Source organism: Capsicum annuum, chromosome 4, assembly GCF_002878395.1.
Source record: "Capsicum annuum cultivar UCD-10X-F1 chromosome 4, UCD10Xv1.1, whole genome shotgun sequence".
NCBI classification, from domain to species: Eukaryota; Viridiplantae; Streptophyta; class Magnoliopsida; order Solanales; family Solanaceae; genus Capsicum; species Capsicum annuum.
Window position 1 is genome coordinate 228,955,571 of NC_061114.1, and position 16,624 is coordinate 228,972,194.

Sequence of the window (16,624 nt, forward strand, 5' to 3'; positions counted from 1 at the left end):
AGTGTATGCGGTTTGACTCTCTAGAAATGAAACACGTGATAAGTAAAAGTGAACGGAAGAGTACTTGTTGAAGCTGCTATTTTTGTTGCCATTATAAATGTTCTTGTTTATTGACTTTTTTTTTGTTTTAGTTAGGTTTACTTGTCACGTTTTGCTTCACGAGACTTACATGTTGGAAAACTATAAAAAAATGTTGGTCAAAGTGTATGCGGTTTGACTCTCAAGAAATGAAACGTGATAAGTAAACGTGAACGGAAGAGTACTTGTTGAAGCTGCTATATTTGTTGCCATTATAAATTTTCCCATATTCCAAGAATTAACTTAAATAGCTGTCTATCTGTCTTAACTAAAAATAACCAGTGAAGGTATAATATATGGATAACTCATGTATAATCAATGTATAATTTATGCATACCGGCTAGAAAAAAATGAACAGTTGGCCGGTTGGCTATTTGTGTAAAGATCGCTTTACATTTACCTTTTTCAGCTATGCAAGGTAAAGCTGCACACAATACACCCTTGGGGCGGGGCCCTTCTCTAGACCCTGTGCATAGCGGGAGCTTTAGTGCACTGGGCTGCCCTTTTTCTTTTAGTTACGTCTAAGTATTGGGTGTAGCTCAGAAGGTTAATTTGATGAGCATAATCATAAGGAGTTACAGGGTTTAAAGAATTAATCTTTTTCGCGATGAAATTTGTTTGGCATCTCGTCTAAAAGCTTAAAGCTGAATAGTTGTATAATGTATGAACACACACTCACATGTGGTCCTAATGTTTTGTTCATGGGACGAACACGTTGAAATATTTTTTTTTTAAACTTTTATGGGTGATGATGATATCTGAACCAATAACCTATGTCTGCTTTAGTACCATATTGATGCCCATGGCTATCTCGTCTAAAAGTTTGAGCACGGTTCAGTGTCTTAGTTATATATTAATCCCTCCGTATGTTTTATATGTTCTAGTTTGATTGGACTTAAGTTTGAGAAAGAAAAGAAAACTTTTGAATTTATGGTCTTAAACTAAAGATGTTTGTAATGTACCAAAATGTCATTTGAATCTCGTGATCTGAATGTTGGAATTAAAGAGTGTAGTAAACATAGAAAGTAATCTCGTGTAGTTTCTATTCCTTCACTTGTTTGGTTGTGGAGCTTCTTCTTATATGTGCTACAACTTTCAATGATATATGAAGGAATGAGAAAGGTTTGTTTTATGCATTGGACCTTGGTGGTACAAATTTCCGAGTGCTAAGGGTGCAGCTAGGTGGTAAAGAAGAGCGTGTAATCGCCACCGAGTTTGAGCAAGTCTCTATACCCCAAGAATTGATGTTTGGCACCTCCGAGGTTGGTTAGTTTTTCTTGCTATAATGCGACGTCATGACCAATACTATCTTTTTTGTTCTTGTATTCATATTTTCATCGGTTTATTCTAGGAGCTGTTTGATTTCATAGCCTCTGCGCTAGGAAAATTTGCACAAAAGGAAGGCGGTAATTTTGCGCTGCCACAAGGACGGACAAGGGAAATAGGATTCACGTTTTCTTTTCCAGTGAAACAGACTTCAATTAGAACTGGAATCCTAATCAAGTGGACAAAGGGTTTTGCTGTCTCTGGAACTGTTAGTATTTCGTCACTCTCTCATTTGTGTAAAGCCGTGGCAGATTATAGACATCAGACTATTTTTACGTATGGCTGATTCTGGCACGAGTAAATATATATTGGAAATGGTTGTCGTCAAAGAGGACGATCATGAAATAAGCCAACACATGGCCTAAGCTTACTGTTGGAAGTCCCACGAGCTTAATATGAATATTTTTCTCCTAACTGAACTTTTTTTTTTTCATCAGTCAAGAAATTTTTTTAACAAATAAAATTCCTTGAGCACCATGCATCGCTAAGATGACTCAAATCCAAGCAATCTTATCCGATGGTCTATCATGCTGCCTTCCCTTATTTCAGTTTCAGTAAAGATGGTCAGTTTCCATCACACTACTAAGCTTTCAACGAACATTTTTTCAGTTTTTGATTCAAGCACCGGAATCATCTTTTTGGTAAAATCCTGTAATTCCATCCCCAACCAATTGTGCATGTGAGATTTCGATTCAATCTGTTTTCTGGACAAAGGAGTGTGTTCCATACGGTGAGTCCATTTTTTGCAAACACAGCAAAGTTTTCAAAGTAATGCTTACAGTATGATGACTGATTAGTAAGTTGACTCTTTGATCTCAAAAGTCGAATCGGAAAATACTGGATTCCAAGCTAGTAGAGATGAGTTCCTTAGAATTGATTTTCAACTTAGTCTCTCTTAATTCTATTGTTTTCATTTCACCTGCGGAAAATTTCTTGATTCCGGCATAACATGAAACAGGCGGGAAAAGATGTTGTTGCTTGTTTAAATGAAGCCATGGAAAGACAGGGAATGGATATGCAAGTGTCTGCCCTGGTACGTTCTTGCTCAACTTCATGCATATTGAAGACATGTTTGAGAATAGCCTGGCACTCCTCAGTTCAACCGATTTATGATTTCTGTCCATTGTCAAGTTAGGTCAATGACACTGTGGGAACACTTGCCGGAGCAAGATACTGGGATGATGATGTCATGGTTGCTGTCATTCTTGGGACCGGAACCAATGCTTGCTATGTAGAACGTGTAGACGCTATTCCTAAGCTGGCAAAAGGAATATCCAAGTCCCCAGTAACGGTAAGTGGAGTCCAAATCTCCTTTGTCAAGTTATTTCATGAACAGCCTCATTGAGTTCGAGATAATATCTGATTTATGACTGTCTTTTAGATTGTGAATACTGAATGGGGAGCTTTTTCAAATGGCCTTCCTTTAACTGAATTTGACAGAGAAATGGATGCCGAGAGCATTAACCCTGGTGAGCAGGCAAGTATTATTGACTAAATGTGAAAATCTCTTCATATAACTTGGTATCATACTGTTTCGTCACGATCTTTAATGCTGTCTTATTTCTTGATGAAGATTTTTGAAAAGACAATCTCGGGCATGTATCTCGGAGAAATTGTGAGACGGGTGCTGGTCAAAATGGCCAAGGATGGGGGCTTATTTGGTGGCAGCTATGTTCCGGAAAAGTTAGTCACTCCATTTGTGCTGAGGTATGTTATATCAGAAGTTGATGGAAATGTTTTGGGGAAAGTATTAGTTTCATATGTCAGAGTTTTGCATTTGTTCCCTTCATTTCATGAATAATAATTGGTCTCGTACTCTTCCTGGTTATGCTCACTCGGCCTGATCTGCATCGTATAGGACACCTGATATATGTGCCATGCAGCAGGATACATCAAGAGATCTTGAAGCTGTTGAATCTGTCCTCTATGATGTAGCTGGGGTATATTCTTTAGCTCTCATGTTTTAACTTATATTTCAATGCTATTTCCTTTCCGCCTACCTTCTAGGCCAATTTTTTTCAATCCAATAAATGTTGTCCAATAATTGATCCGTGAAGAGCCCTACATTTGAAGATCTCTATTCATTCCAAAGACAATATTCGAAAGGATAGTTTAGCACTTGTTTCCATAAAAATAGAACATTTTTTAGAGTAATGTTTATAGATATGAACACATAACAACAACAACAGCTACTACTACCTCTATTACGCCTCAATCCCAAGTAAGTTGTAAGAAACTGACTCTCCACGTCTTACAGAATATGGAAATGTAGTACCTGCTAGGAGTCTATGAACCTTTCGACATTCACGATGTGCTTTTAATTATTCGTTTTCAGGTAAAATCCAATCTAAGTGCAAGGAAAACAGTTGTGGACATTTGCAATACTATTGCAAAACGAGGGGGTCGTCTGGCTGGTGCAGGAATTGTTGGGATTCTAAAGAAAATGGAGGAGGATTCTAAAGGCGTCGTCTTTGGTAAGAGAACAGTTGTAGCGATGGATGGAGGCTTATACGAGCACTATCCTCAGTACAGAGAATACCTCCAAGAAGCTGTCACAGAGCTTCTAGGCTCGGAAATTTCAAAAAATGTAGTGATAGAACATTCAAAAGATGGATCTGGAATTGGAGCTGCGTTATTAGCTGCTGCTAACTCAAATTATGAACATGATTTTCAGTGAAAATGCTAAATTCCATGTCTTCAAAGGTCTGCTTGAGGAAAATTTACATGAGCATTTGTAATTTTCGCGTAATTTAGAATGTTCCAAGAAGGATTGATGGTTGGATTTCTCATTCTTTAAGTAGAGGCTCTTGTTTGTGATGCCATTTTTGTACTCCCATTATGGCAGTGAAGTACGAAGAGGCGGGGGTTCATATAGCCGATCCTAGCTTGTTTGGGACTGAGGTGTAGTTGTTGTTGTATTATGCAGCGGTGATGTATTTTATGAGATAAAAGCAGATGTATGATGTATCAGTAAATATTGAACATCTGGTTTGGTTATAAATTGTTTAATAAACACATTTCTATAGTATTTGAGTATTTTCTTTAGTGTTGTTATTTCTATCGGAAACAGCCTCTCTACTTCATCTGAGGTAGTGGTATGGACTGTGTACACTTTACTTTATCCATACGCCACTTTTGTGGGAATACACTGGGTATGTTGTTGTTCCTTATATTGGTTATTTAATCAACCATATTTTGGTAGACATTTTCTCAGTTTCTCAGGTACTAATTGTGGTAAAACAGTTCTCTGACCATTCCCCCTTGAGATTTAGAAGTGCTGGAGAGAATAGCTAGCGCCACTGCTCTTCCTATGAGTTGGCTACTCCACTGTACGCTATAAATATTATTTCTTCACAATATACTAGTATAATCCTACGAGTGAAGTTTGAAAAGAATAGAGCCCCTGCTCTTCCTGTCAGTTTGCTACTCCATTGTACACTAAAAATACCATGCTTTCTTATCGGCTTTTAGGATGCACAAAAATGTTATCCTAATAAAAAAAACACAAATTCCATTTTGCATTGCTCATTTATAAAAACAAGGAAGAAAATGACAAAAGGGTCCCCTTATGTTTCGGGTAGTTCAAAATAGGCCATAGAGTATCCTCTGAACAATTTTGGTCCTCTGAGTTTTACAAAAATGAGCATTTTTGATCTTTACCAAATACATCTAACAAGAAAATCATAGATACCAAAATAGTCTCATCAAATCCTGAAAATCGCAACGTCAAAATTTATGCTGTACAGTAAAACGTACGTAAATTAGAAAAAGTAGAAATTACGCATACAAAGTTGTCATAAAATCATGTTACCTTTCTAAAAATAAAAAATAAAAAAAAATTGTCATAAAACCTAAAGTTAGAGAAAACACAGCATAAATTTCGAAAAATACCTTAACGTGAGTTTCCTAACTAAACCATTTTTCTCATAATTCTCATTAAATCTGACAAACAAGATTTGTTAAAGATTAACAAAAATAAAAATAACTCACTTTTAAGAAATCTAAAAATCAAAATCATTACTCCTATAGATATATTTTTTCTTTATAAAGATATATAATTATTATTGATATATATATTTTTTATTTTAAATCTGTCAAAATATCTAATAAAAATTTAAAATTTTTATAATTGAGTGAAAATTTATATAGATATAATAAACCCCCAACGCACAAGGGACCATTTTTCTCATTTTCTCAAAAACTGTGAAAATTCTGGCGTAGCACATCAGTGCTGACCATTTTCTACGAATTAAAGAATCAAAGAGACTTTCTCCAACTTTTTTCAAGTGTTTAATCAGCTCCTTTGCCTACAGATCCTCATAACAAAATGGTATTTTTTTTCCTCTTTCCATTTAATCTCACTCATAAATTATTTACAATCTTTTTTTTTTTTCAATTTCAAGAATTTGCTGTTTTTGCAATCTTCATTTTCATTGTTGATTTTTGATTCTTTGTTATCAAATGGAAAATGGGTAGATCCGTTTCATATTGCTTCAGAACAGACAAGGAAAAACTCGTTTGGCTAAGTATTACATACCTCTCGAGGAATCCGAGAAACACAAGGTCGAATACGAGGTAATTAAATTTGCTAATTTTTTTTATTTTTTTTGTATTAGGAGCTTTGATTATTAAGTTAATTTGTTAATTTTAGATTATGGGTTTTGATTATTTAGTTAATATGCTAATTTTAGATAATGGGGTTTGATTATTTAGTTAATTTGCTAATTTTAGATTATGGGGTTTGATTGTTTGGTTAATTTGTTAATTTTAGATTATGGGTTTTGATTATTTAGTTAATTTGGCTTCTGTAGGTTCATCGGTTGGTGGTGAATAGAGATCCCAAATTCACCAATTTTGTTGAGGTAATGAAGTTCAGAATTGTTAATCTTTGATTAAAGCTGCCATTTTTCTGCTTTAAGCACTTTAATATCTATGGAATTGAGTTTAACTTGATTAGCTTGAAATGCAAAAGGCTAAAATGTGATTATATGTTTCTGTTTTCTTTTCTTTGTGATCGACAGAACTCCACAATAAGCAAATTTGCTGTGCTAAGCCAAAGGAGAAACTTTTTTGCTAATCTTTAATTTTCTTAAATGTTTAATCTTAAACTAGCTTATAGTGTGAGTGAACGATTTCTTATTGGTGAATATTACTTTGCTTTCCCGTCCTTTGGTCTGTATGTTATCATACTGATACTTCACATTTTTGGTGAAGTAGTATTATGAGGATTTATCTTGTTGGTATTATGTCATTTACCGTTGTGTTTTAAATACTTGTTCCACTGGTATCAAAGGAATAACTTTGGTTAAGGTTTAATGGGTGTGGGGGGGGGGGGTCAAGAATGGTTTATTGTTTAATTGGTAACTTCTTTGTAGAGTAACCTATGTTATGGCTGAGTATAAAATTCTTAATTGAGGCAATTTCTCCATATCTACATGTTTCCTAGTTCAATCTCTGGGCGTTAGAAACTTAGAGGTTGGAAGGGAGTGGAGGAAAGGGTTGGTGGGGGAGGGACGGATCAAGAAAGAAAAACCTTTTCCTTTTAGCTTGTGCATGATAAGAGGATATATTGAGAATCATTTATCGACTACTTTTTATGCATTAAATTTGACTTAAAAATACTGAAGTTATATTCTTGGATCTGATTTCTTATAGACTCAGTAATCTTTAACCTGCTAAAGGGAACGAAAGATGCATCGCGTGTTAACATTGTTGAGTAATCATCAAGTTGCTTCATGATCGATAACCTACTATTTGGAAACCCCTCAGTGACAAATGTACAAAGCAAGATGTTGGAAAATAGATCTCTTTTTCCTATAATAAGTGATTTATGATTGGAGCTGTAAGGGGGAGGTAAGCAAATGAAGGGAGAGAACAGGTTTGAAGTTTGAACTTGTATAATCTACTTACTTCATCAAAAAAAAAGCTTGAACTTGTATATTATACTGTGTAAAATAAGACAGAAAGCAACAGAATGTGAATAATAAAAGAGAAATCAATACCTTTTGTGCTGAAACGTGAACAGAATTGATGAAAGAAGTGAACCCTGTGAAGTTTTGTCTAATGATCAGTAATAGGTTGCATGAGATTTACATATCTGGCTGTCACTATTAGTTTTCAGTCTCCACTTCTTTTCAGTTTTCGTGAAGATATGTTCCTTGATGTGTCACTAATGACTTGCACCTGCTTGTGATCTCCTCTTTGCAGTTCCGTACCCACAAGGTAATATACAGAAGATATGCAGGATTATTTTTCTCACTTTGTGTTGATATCACGGACAACGAGTTGGCTTATTTGGAGTCCATCCACTTGTTTGTGGAAATTTTGGATCACTTTTTCAGCAATGTTTGTGAGCTGGATTTGGTTTTCAATTTCCACAAGGTTAGACATTTCTCATCAAAAATTGCTACTTACAAAAGCAACAAAGTTCATTACATCTTTTTTTCCCGTGCCCCCTTTGTCCCTTTACTATTTCTTTTTTAGACTGTTTTATTTTGAGCCGGGGGTATATCGGAAACCGCCTCTCTATCTCACATCTGAGGTAGTGGTATGGACTACGTACACTTACCCTCCCCAGGCACACTTGGTGGGAATATACTTGGTATGTTGTTGTTCTTTCCTGTGACCCCTGTTCTGACACACAATGGTCTTCCATTGGTTGTAAATCAATCAATATTCTCGTTGAATCTTCTAAGACGTCGTTAAATGCTGCTGTATTTTTTCTTTTAGATTTTTGTGCCGGCTCTCCAACTTTGTGTTTGTCATCAAATCCTTAGCTGAACCATATAAATTACACACCTACTTATTGCTGCAGCTTGGGTTAAACTCGATTACTTTATATGCCCCTTCATTCTGCATGATCTTCCCGTAGCACAAGTAATGAGTTACTTACATCCATGGGTCTACTACATCTTAGAGATCACACACCATGAAATGTAACCTGAATTTTACTTTTCATCAGCTCCATGAGGCAGCCTTCCCTGTTTAAAACATGGTTTTAGGCAGACATGGAAGGTATCGAATGAAGTAGAAGAATCAAAATTTGACGTTTCAGTGAACAAATGGTTCACTGCAGGATTTAACATGGCTTCAAAGTTAAGATTCTTAAAAGGTAGAAACTGGTGTACCATAACGAGTGGTACTCAAGACCTGTTCGTCGTCCTACTTGGCGATTAATATAAGAGGATTTCATCTTCCCATCCAACATTTCCATCTGTGAATACTATTAGCATCCCGTCCTGCATGAAAGCTCGAAGTTTTCCCTCCTCATCGCTTGTGGTAATTTATTATTATAAGTTGAGGTTTCCTCTCCGTAAATGATAAATCTTCTGATTTTCACAAAACTTAGCTTTGGAAAGAAATGTACTTTTCATTAGTAGAGTCGATGGCCACCGTTCTTAACTCATTCAATCATTTATGATCAACTTCTTCCCTCTGCAGGTATATCTGATATTAGATGAGTTTATCCTTGCCGGGGAGCTCCAGGAAACAAGTAAGAGGGTAAGAAAAATGCTATCCTAATCACCTCTTGCCCCCGGCCCAGTAGCTGGCCAATATTTTTGATCTTTTGATAAACACGCTCACACACACATTTATATTCACACACATTTGTAAATAGACATGTATAGGCTAATTTCATGGTTAATTCTGAAAAGCATACTTAGTGGTGGTTCGACATCTTTTTGCTGAAGTAGGGTAACTAGATATTATGTTTTTGTTTATCCCTCATTCATGAGAAGACTGATGTTTTGGTTCACATACGTATTACTTGCTCTCGTCTCTTGCACCCTGCTCAAAGGAAAAACAAAGTTGATGCATGCATATCTGATTATGCCTCGACTCTATTATTCTGTATATGTTTGCAGTAAACGTCTTTTTTTTTTTTAATATACGGCAGGCAATTATCGAGAGAATGGGAGAATTGGAAAAGCAGGAGTGAAGATTTTCGTGCTTGCTCAAGAGTCAAGACAGACACTTTCCTTTGCCTTCATCGTCTGCACTGTACTTCTCTTCTGGCTGGCTGTATTTACTGCATTAGAGATTCTGTATTCTTGTTGATACCTTCATGTTGCTGTGCCTCATTTATTTGTATACAAGATTTCCTTCATTCATAAGTACATCTAAAGGCAGTTTACTTTTGCAAAAGAACTTATCAACCCATGTCATTTTTCTCCATGTACCAATTCAGGAAGCAAAATGATATTGGTGAATTTTAGTCTTGGCTGTTGCTGAATCATACTTCTGACTTGACTATCTTTATCATGCTCACGGCATATCTTCCTTACTATTTTCTCTATGGATGTTTCTGTAAGGAATAATACAAAGTTTTCATGTTCAAAAATTATTTTTCCTAAGAAAACAATTTTTTTTTTAAGATGAAAATTACTTCCCTAGTGAAAAGATAACAAATTTCACAAGTGGTGTTACACATCTAATACATGTCATCAAATTTCACAAGTGGTGTTACACATCTAAAACATCTCATCTTCACCCTCGCCCATATAGTTCCCATTCCCACCACGCCGGACCCCTATGCCCACCCTCACATTCCATTATATTTTCTAAATTATGTACAAATGCTTTTAAGATGATATATAAATAGTTTACATATCGGACACAGAGAAGTAGAAAGCTCACTTATTTTCTGGAAAAACATTTTCCTCCGTACCAAACAGACCCTATATTAACACCTCAGGTACTAGCTCAGCTAACAATTTGCAAAAGAACATCGTGCTGAAAAAAATTTAAAGCAGCATAAAATATTTTCATTGCCATTCTTTTTCTTGTGTAGTAGTTTGTTCCAAGTCGAACCATCTCAGACACATATTCTTTCCATCGAATCCATCTAGGTGGAAACCAACAGCCATTTCGAAAGTTGTGTTGCTCTATAATTAAATAAAATTGAAACAGAAAAAGTGTAGCCTTCTATAACATATGCTGTTATGATGAAGCCAAAGCATCTAGTAAGGGACACGAAATTTACTACATCCTCCCCTTCTTTTTGTTCCTTCTCTTGGTATATTCATTAACAGAATGAACACCTACTCTCATGCATAAGCAAAGAAAAGAGTAAATCGATTATGATCTTTGAACATGGTGCCATGGCTCTGAGTATCAACGACGATCATTGCAAAGAAGCTGCAATGAAGGCACATTATTGGGGTAGAGTCCATGTCCGTTTCCTTCCATGCCAGAAGGGAAACTGTAATATTGTCCTCTCATCCTTGAAGTAGCTCGTGACGCAGAAGTGGACATAAGCTCCTGCTCATTCAATAAGGGTGGAGCATACTTGGAAGAAAGTGCTTCCGCAGAGGAAGAAGGCGCTGCAAATTGCGCTTGAGAAAGTCCAAAGATAGGCATTTGTCGCCCTGCATTTAGCCAGTCTCCCATTTGTGAGGCAGTGACTCCAAACTTGTACTGACCAGCGAAATGGGGTTTTTGTAGTTCATTCTGCTGTGACATTTGTTTTGGTAAGGCCATAGTAGCTTCTCTTGACGGACAAATTGATGCACCTCCAAGATATGGAGGCAGCAGAACCTGCATTTAGACATAAAAGAATTGGCTTAATCTTCTAAACATTGTATTTATTAGTACTAGTGGTAGTAGTCTCGCCACAAACTTATCCCAGAATCATTTTATAAAGGCGCCAACCAGTAAAAGACAACAAACAGATGACAACATTTTACTGTAACACTTCTCAAACATTCCAAAAAGGAGAAGGGGTTCTCAGGATGAGCCATGGTGCAGGACACGCTACATTGCAAGCAGAACAGTGTTATCTACCACAGCTTTGTATATAAACACGTAGATATGATATGTATTTGTGTGTGCGGGTGTCTTTAAATAAACTCATGTATTCTAGTCCATAATAGCTGTAGCAAGAACCACAGCTGACTTTATGTTGTTCTACTTGGTCCTAGCACCAAAGGTTAATATTTCAGCATGTGCCTACGCTGTTTCATCTTGATACTTGTGGTTTGTAGAAAACAGTAAAGTGACAGGAACATTTTGCAAGCACAAATCAACTCAAAGAATGACTCAAAGAATGTGCAGAGTCTTTAACAATGATTAAGTCAAGAAACTGAAAATCTGAGAAACTAGTTATGTTTCAAATGCAGCAAAGCGATTTTAATTAGAAGTCACCTGTTGAGCTGTTGCTGTTGCAGGATGGTAACGGAAAGGTGCAGATGAATAACCATTCTGGGGCGGCCAGAATTGCAGGGCTGGATGTTTATGTGAGCTTATGGGCGCTTCAAGGTTATGACCAGTAATATTAGCGCCATTAGTGCCTTTTATCACATAACTTCCAGCTGACAATGAAAGGAAATCGACGTTCTACGAAAGAGAAAGTGAATTATTATCGTATGTGAATGATGAAAATATCACGCATCAGTGAATATATCTAACCTGCTTTGCTAAAGAACTGAACCCAGATGTAGTAGAAGCCTGTTGCTGATCTTGGAGGAGTCTTTTGTGCAAAAGGATTGCATTTCTAAGTTCAGTTGGATTTTTCTCAGCAGTAGAGGCAGTGCTCCCAGTAGAAACAATTCCATGCATATCATCATTCACCTTTCCAGTTGGGCTGTTCTGAATTATACGAATCTCTTGCTTCACTCCATCAGGAGATGAAGACTGAGAAGTATGCGAGGAGATGGTGCCGCTTCTTACCCCAGACTGTAAGACTTTAGTCAGCCGACTTATATAAACATGAGCAGCACACCTCTTAAATGACTTCCTCAAATCAAGTGGAACATGAGAATCCTGCATAATCAAATCAAATGAGTGATCCTTACAGTCGTTAATAATGGAACGAAGTACAGATGAGTAACTGAAAGCCCTATCGAAGTGCTAAAACACCTTCAAGGTTGGGAGACAAGATTCTGCATTTTGAGCTTGAAGTTCAGAACCAGTGCTTCTGAACCAGACAGGACATTTGGCAATTGGAAACCTATCATTACTCGGCACATGAGAGACCAAACAATATTTGAAGGCAAGAAAGAGTGCAGTAAGAAATGGGAAATTACTGTGAAGAATCAAGTATGCCGGAACAAGACGACCCTACTGCAGACAAGCCTGGCCACAATGATGAACCTGATCACCAAAACAACATTTCTGTTAGTGTAGACATAACGACACATAAATATGGATGGTGCTGTCTCTGATATATTACAACCAGTCATCAGAAATTCGAAACTTGCCGGCTATACCATTATTCCTCTTCTCCTTGTGTATGTTTTGTTGGTTGGCTTGATAAGCAACAACCTGAATTAAAGAACCGTAAGATCAGCATTAATGTCACGTATTCACTAAAAAGTATATATGTCCAAATAAAACTTACTGGTTGCTGTGAAATTTTGAGTTGCTCTGTGTTGGTAGATGTATCACACTGGGAAGCATTATCAAATGATTTTGATTTAGCAGCTTCTCCGGCAGAAGCAGCTACATCTGGAAACTGATCCAAAGCTTCAGCACTGAATTGGGAGCCAGTTGTCTTCATGTCCTGCTCTGCTGTTACAACTACACCGTTTGTGAAATATTACTTAGTTCGGCAAATACCAATTATGGAAGATACTAACATAGAAACAAAGAACTAACAAGCAGACCTCCACTTGCAATCACAGAAGTCTCAGGTTCTGGTAAATCCAATGATTTCACTTCCGGAAGCTGACTATTTATTTTGCTTTCGCTCAAGGTGTCAGTGTCTGGGATCATACCAGCCAAAGCATACAAGGTTTCAGCCACTTCCTCTTCATCTTTGGTGATTGGGCCTTCAAGCTCCTCCTCCATACACCGACTTGAGCCACAACGATTCTGCATTTAAATCTCGTTATCATTGATGAAAATTTTCCATTGAATTGCATATCATTCAATTATATGATGGAGGAACCAAAGAGGCAAAAAAAAAACTGAAATTTACAAGTCTCTAACCAAATTAAGCTTGGACTTGCTGACATATTTCCTTAGTGTTTCAGCTCCATCTGACATGTGATTCGCCCTTTTGGAAATTGACAAAGGTGGAGAGATGAGCCGGCGAATTCTCTTCTTGCTAGCTACAAAGGGAAAGGAATTCTCTTAACAGACAATTTATTTGAATCCATGTAAACAGCTTATGATCAATTGGAAGTCGAACATTTAACTCAAACAAGAGCTATTTCACCTTATATAAAAAGTAATAAAAATCCGAAACTTGGCCAGTGCAACAACAACAATATACACAGCATAATCCCACAAGCGGGGGGGTCTACGGAGGGTAGTGTGTACGCAGACATAAGCAATAGCAAGATCATAAAGAACAGAGGCATACGAGACAACAAATAGTAATATAAAAAATACTAAAAAACAAAAACTTGGCCAGTACAATCACCCAAATTGCAGATTAAAGTACTTTTTAGTGAATCCAAAAGTTCATTATAAAAAGGGAGAAGAAGATGAAGAAACATACAGAATCTTCTCATGCTTAAAAAGAAAGAAAAGGTGAAAAGGAACTAACTATATAATAATTTTTACAAAAGAAAGCAACAAGTGACCCACTTCCAAGAACTGGGCTCCACACACAAAAAAATTATAACAAACGTAACCAAATCAATAATTTCCAAATTCAATTCACCAAAATACAAACCTGAACGTACTTTCCGAGGAACAGAAGCATGATCTACTCCATTACACTCATCAAAAAACTGCAAATCCAAAAATGGGATATGAATAAACAAACCAATTACTATTAATATTACCAATCACAAATTGATTAATACTCAATTGAGCTCAAATGTCAAACCTTTTTCGGAAACTTGAATCGCTTCCGAACAGAAACATCGGGATGAATCTCCTCAATACCATCAGACCTTAAACAACCCATTTCACTGTTGTCCATACTGAATTTTGCCCCTTTTTCTTCAATCATTTCGGGATTATTTCATTTCCTCCATTGCAATCTAAACCTTCAAATCAAAACCCAGTAAAATTCTCAGAGAATTTAGAGAAATTCAAAACAAAAAGAAGGATAAACAACTACTACTTCATAAAAGATAACGAAAATGGGGAAAAAAAAAAAGGAGAAATACAAGACGACACGCATTGCGTAGCCTCGCAAACACCAAAATTCCACATATAAAGCTGAATAAGAATAAGAATATTTTTGCAGAAACAGACAGCAGACGCATTGATGAGTTTTTTGTTGTTTAGTAAACCGTTTGAATTCAATTTCACTCTTTCAATCACGTCAGTTTTCTTGTCCATTTCTGGGAAAAACAAATATCTGCAACAACATTGAATTGAAAAAAAGCTCTCGAATCCCAATTTTTTTCCAACCCCTGCTCAAATTAATTTACTATTCTTCAAACAAATTACACATGAAAAAAATCCAAATTTATAAGAATCAGAAACTGCAAAATTAGAGGCTTTTGGATCTTACAGTACTGACATACTCAGTGTAATCGCGCAAAGTGAGCTAGTAGAGTATACGAGGAACTTAAAAGGGAAGAAAGAGCTGAAGGTGAAAAGCAAATTTGTACTAAAAAGATTAGCAGAAGAAGAAAGTGAATTTAGTCCTTTTATGTACAACGAGAATCGGGTTCTTCTTCACATAATAAAGCCGCTATCGCTGTGACTCTGTCACACTCGTACTCATCAACCCCACAAAAGCAAAAAGAGATAGAGAGAGAAAGACAACAACACACACGCAAAGTACTCACATCAATGAAAAATAGAAAAAAAAAAAAAAAAAGTACATCAGAAAAAAGAAAAAGAAAAAAAAATCCAGCCATGAAGAAATTACAGTACCATCTCCGTTCATAAACGAAAAAATCGATTAAATTTTCAGATTTATTCAATCAAACGTACTTTTTTTTCCTTCACACTTTTCTCAAAAAAAGCAGAATTTCATTACCTTTCAGATGTACAACAACAACACACCCCGTATAATCCCATAACTGGATTCTACTAATCACAGAATGTACGCAAACGTTACCTCGCACACTCATTCAGATCAACAACAACATAACCAGCTCAATTTGTCTCGGAATGATAGAATGTCAACAAACCTTACCTCTATCTAATCAATATAGAGAGGTTGTTTCCGAAAAAACGCTCAACTGCCACTCTTTCAGATCAACAAAAACAAAATTCAAAAATGCAGAAAACAAAAAACACACAGACACACACAGAAATCACTCACTTAATTCCTTCCTCCAAAACTTTAACCGATCATGAAAAAATAAAAACAATCCAGCTTATAATCTGTTACAACAACTCATAACTGAACCAAAAACAAAAAAGAACAAATTTTTTATTACCCAAATAGTAACGATTCAGAGAGCTGACAATATTTCTGCTTAACAAGACACTATTTCCGAAAAACCGCTCAAGTGCCACTCATTCAGATCAACAATTAACAAAATTCAAAAATGCAGAAAACATTTTAAAAGAAATATATAATATAGCTTATAATCTGTTACAACAACTTGTAACTGAACAAAGAAGAAACAAAAAAGGTAAAAAAAAATAAAAATTGATTACCCAAATAGTAACTGATTTAGAGAGCTGAGAATATTTCTGCTTAACGAACGGAAAAACCAACGCTTTCGGTTTTTAATCACCCGATTCTCTCAAGATTTCACAAAAAAAAAAAAAAAATACTAACATATAAGTAACATACTCTGTTTATAAGGAATATTAATAATCATTATTATTACGTCGATAGCATTATCTACGGACCATACAAACGGGATTTTCGCCACCGTTGGATCAAAAGCCTAAGTGTTCCACGTGTCATCTACGTGGCAATTATTTTCTTACTTAAAATGCCAGCGTGTACATATTGCCGAGGGGAATAGAAAAAATCGGCGATTAATTGAGTAATTTTATTACTACGGCGAATTAATTAATGATTTTAATAAATAGTTTTTGGTTTTGGGGCCCACGTAGGGTAATGATTTGATTCTCTGGCGCTGAGTGAAAGGGGAGAGTGCTCATGAGTGATGCGTGATGTTGTGAGCAAATTCAGTTGAAAGGGACAGTGAAATGACTATTTTAACCTTTAAGGTTTGTTTGGTACGAAAGGAAGAAAATACTTTTCATCAAAAATATTTTTTTGAAAAATAAATTAATTTATTACTTATTTTCTAGTGTTTAAAAATAAATAGAAAATTTTTTATCTCACGAACATCTATATGTAAATTAATAAAAGAAACTACAGAGTTAGAAATAGAGATGGGCATTCTGT

General features: G+C 36.0%; 3 protein-coding genes across 21 annotated transcripts; 2 read left to right on the top strand and 1 right to left on the bottom strand.

Annotated features, from left to right (window-relative positions):
- Positions 1 to 1,189: 1,189 nt before the first annotated feature.
- On the top strand, positions 1,190 to 4,432 carry LOC107866897 (hexokinase-2, chloroplastic; the record flags this gene model as incomplete). Its single annotated transcript, XM_047411365.1, is given in 8 exon segments — positions 1,190 to 1,340; positions 1,430 to 1,612; positions 2,363 to 2,437; positions 2,540 to 2,695; positions 2,786 to 2,881; positions 2,978 to 3,111; positions 3,263 to 3,344; positions 3,740 to 4,432. Coding segments are annotated over 8 exon segments (1,219 nt in total), but the record flags the coding sequence as incomplete, so codon positions are not given.
- Positions 4,433 to 5,570: 1,138 nt separating this feature from the next.
- Positions 5,571 to 9,640, top strand: LOC107866898 (AP-2 complex subunit sigma). Its single transcript, XM_016712912.2, has 6 exons — positions 5,571 to 5,734; positions 5,881 to 5,979; positions 6,216 to 6,266; positions 7,612 to 7,785; positions 8,845 to 8,904; positions 9,302 to 9,640. Exons 1-6 carry the CDS (start codon positions 5,732 to 5,734, stop codon positions 9,341 to 9,343), a joined length of 429 nt encoding a protein of 142 aa, XP_016568398.1. The 5' UTR covers positions 5,571 to 5,731; the 3' UTR covers positions 9,344 to 9,640.
- A 507-nt stretch (positions 9,641 to 10,147) lies between these two features.
- LOC107866899 lies at positions 10,148 to 16,059 on the bottom strand. Of its 19 annotated transcripts, none has more exons than XM_047411373.1 (12): positions 15,919 to 16,059; positions 14,180 to 14,342; positions 14,024 to 14,081; positions 13,333 to 13,454; positions 13,008 to 13,215; positions 12,743 to 12,921; positions 12,612 to 12,666; positions 12,429 to 12,495; positions 12,262 to 12,352; positions 11,812 to 12,165; positions 11,548 to 11,739; positions 10,148 to 10,941 (listed from the first exon to the last, which is right to left on the bottom strand). In XM_047411373.1, the coding sequence occupies exons 2-12, from the start codon at positions 14,303 to 14,305 to the stop codon at positions 10,519 to 10,521; spliced, it is 1,875 nt and encodes a 624-aa protein (XP_047267329.1). In that variant the 5' UTR covers positions 14,306 to 14,342; positions 15,919 to 16,059; the 3' UTR covers positions 10,148 to 10,518. The 19 variants fall into 19 exon arrangements, with proteins under 19 accessions (XP_047267329.1, XP_016568404.2, XP_016568403.2 ...); XM_016712918.2 differs by having other exon boundaries at positions 10,148 to 10,947; XM_016712917.2 differs by having other exon boundaries at positions 12,603 to 12,666.
- Between the last annotated feature and the right edge of the window lie 565 nt (positions 16,060 to 16,624).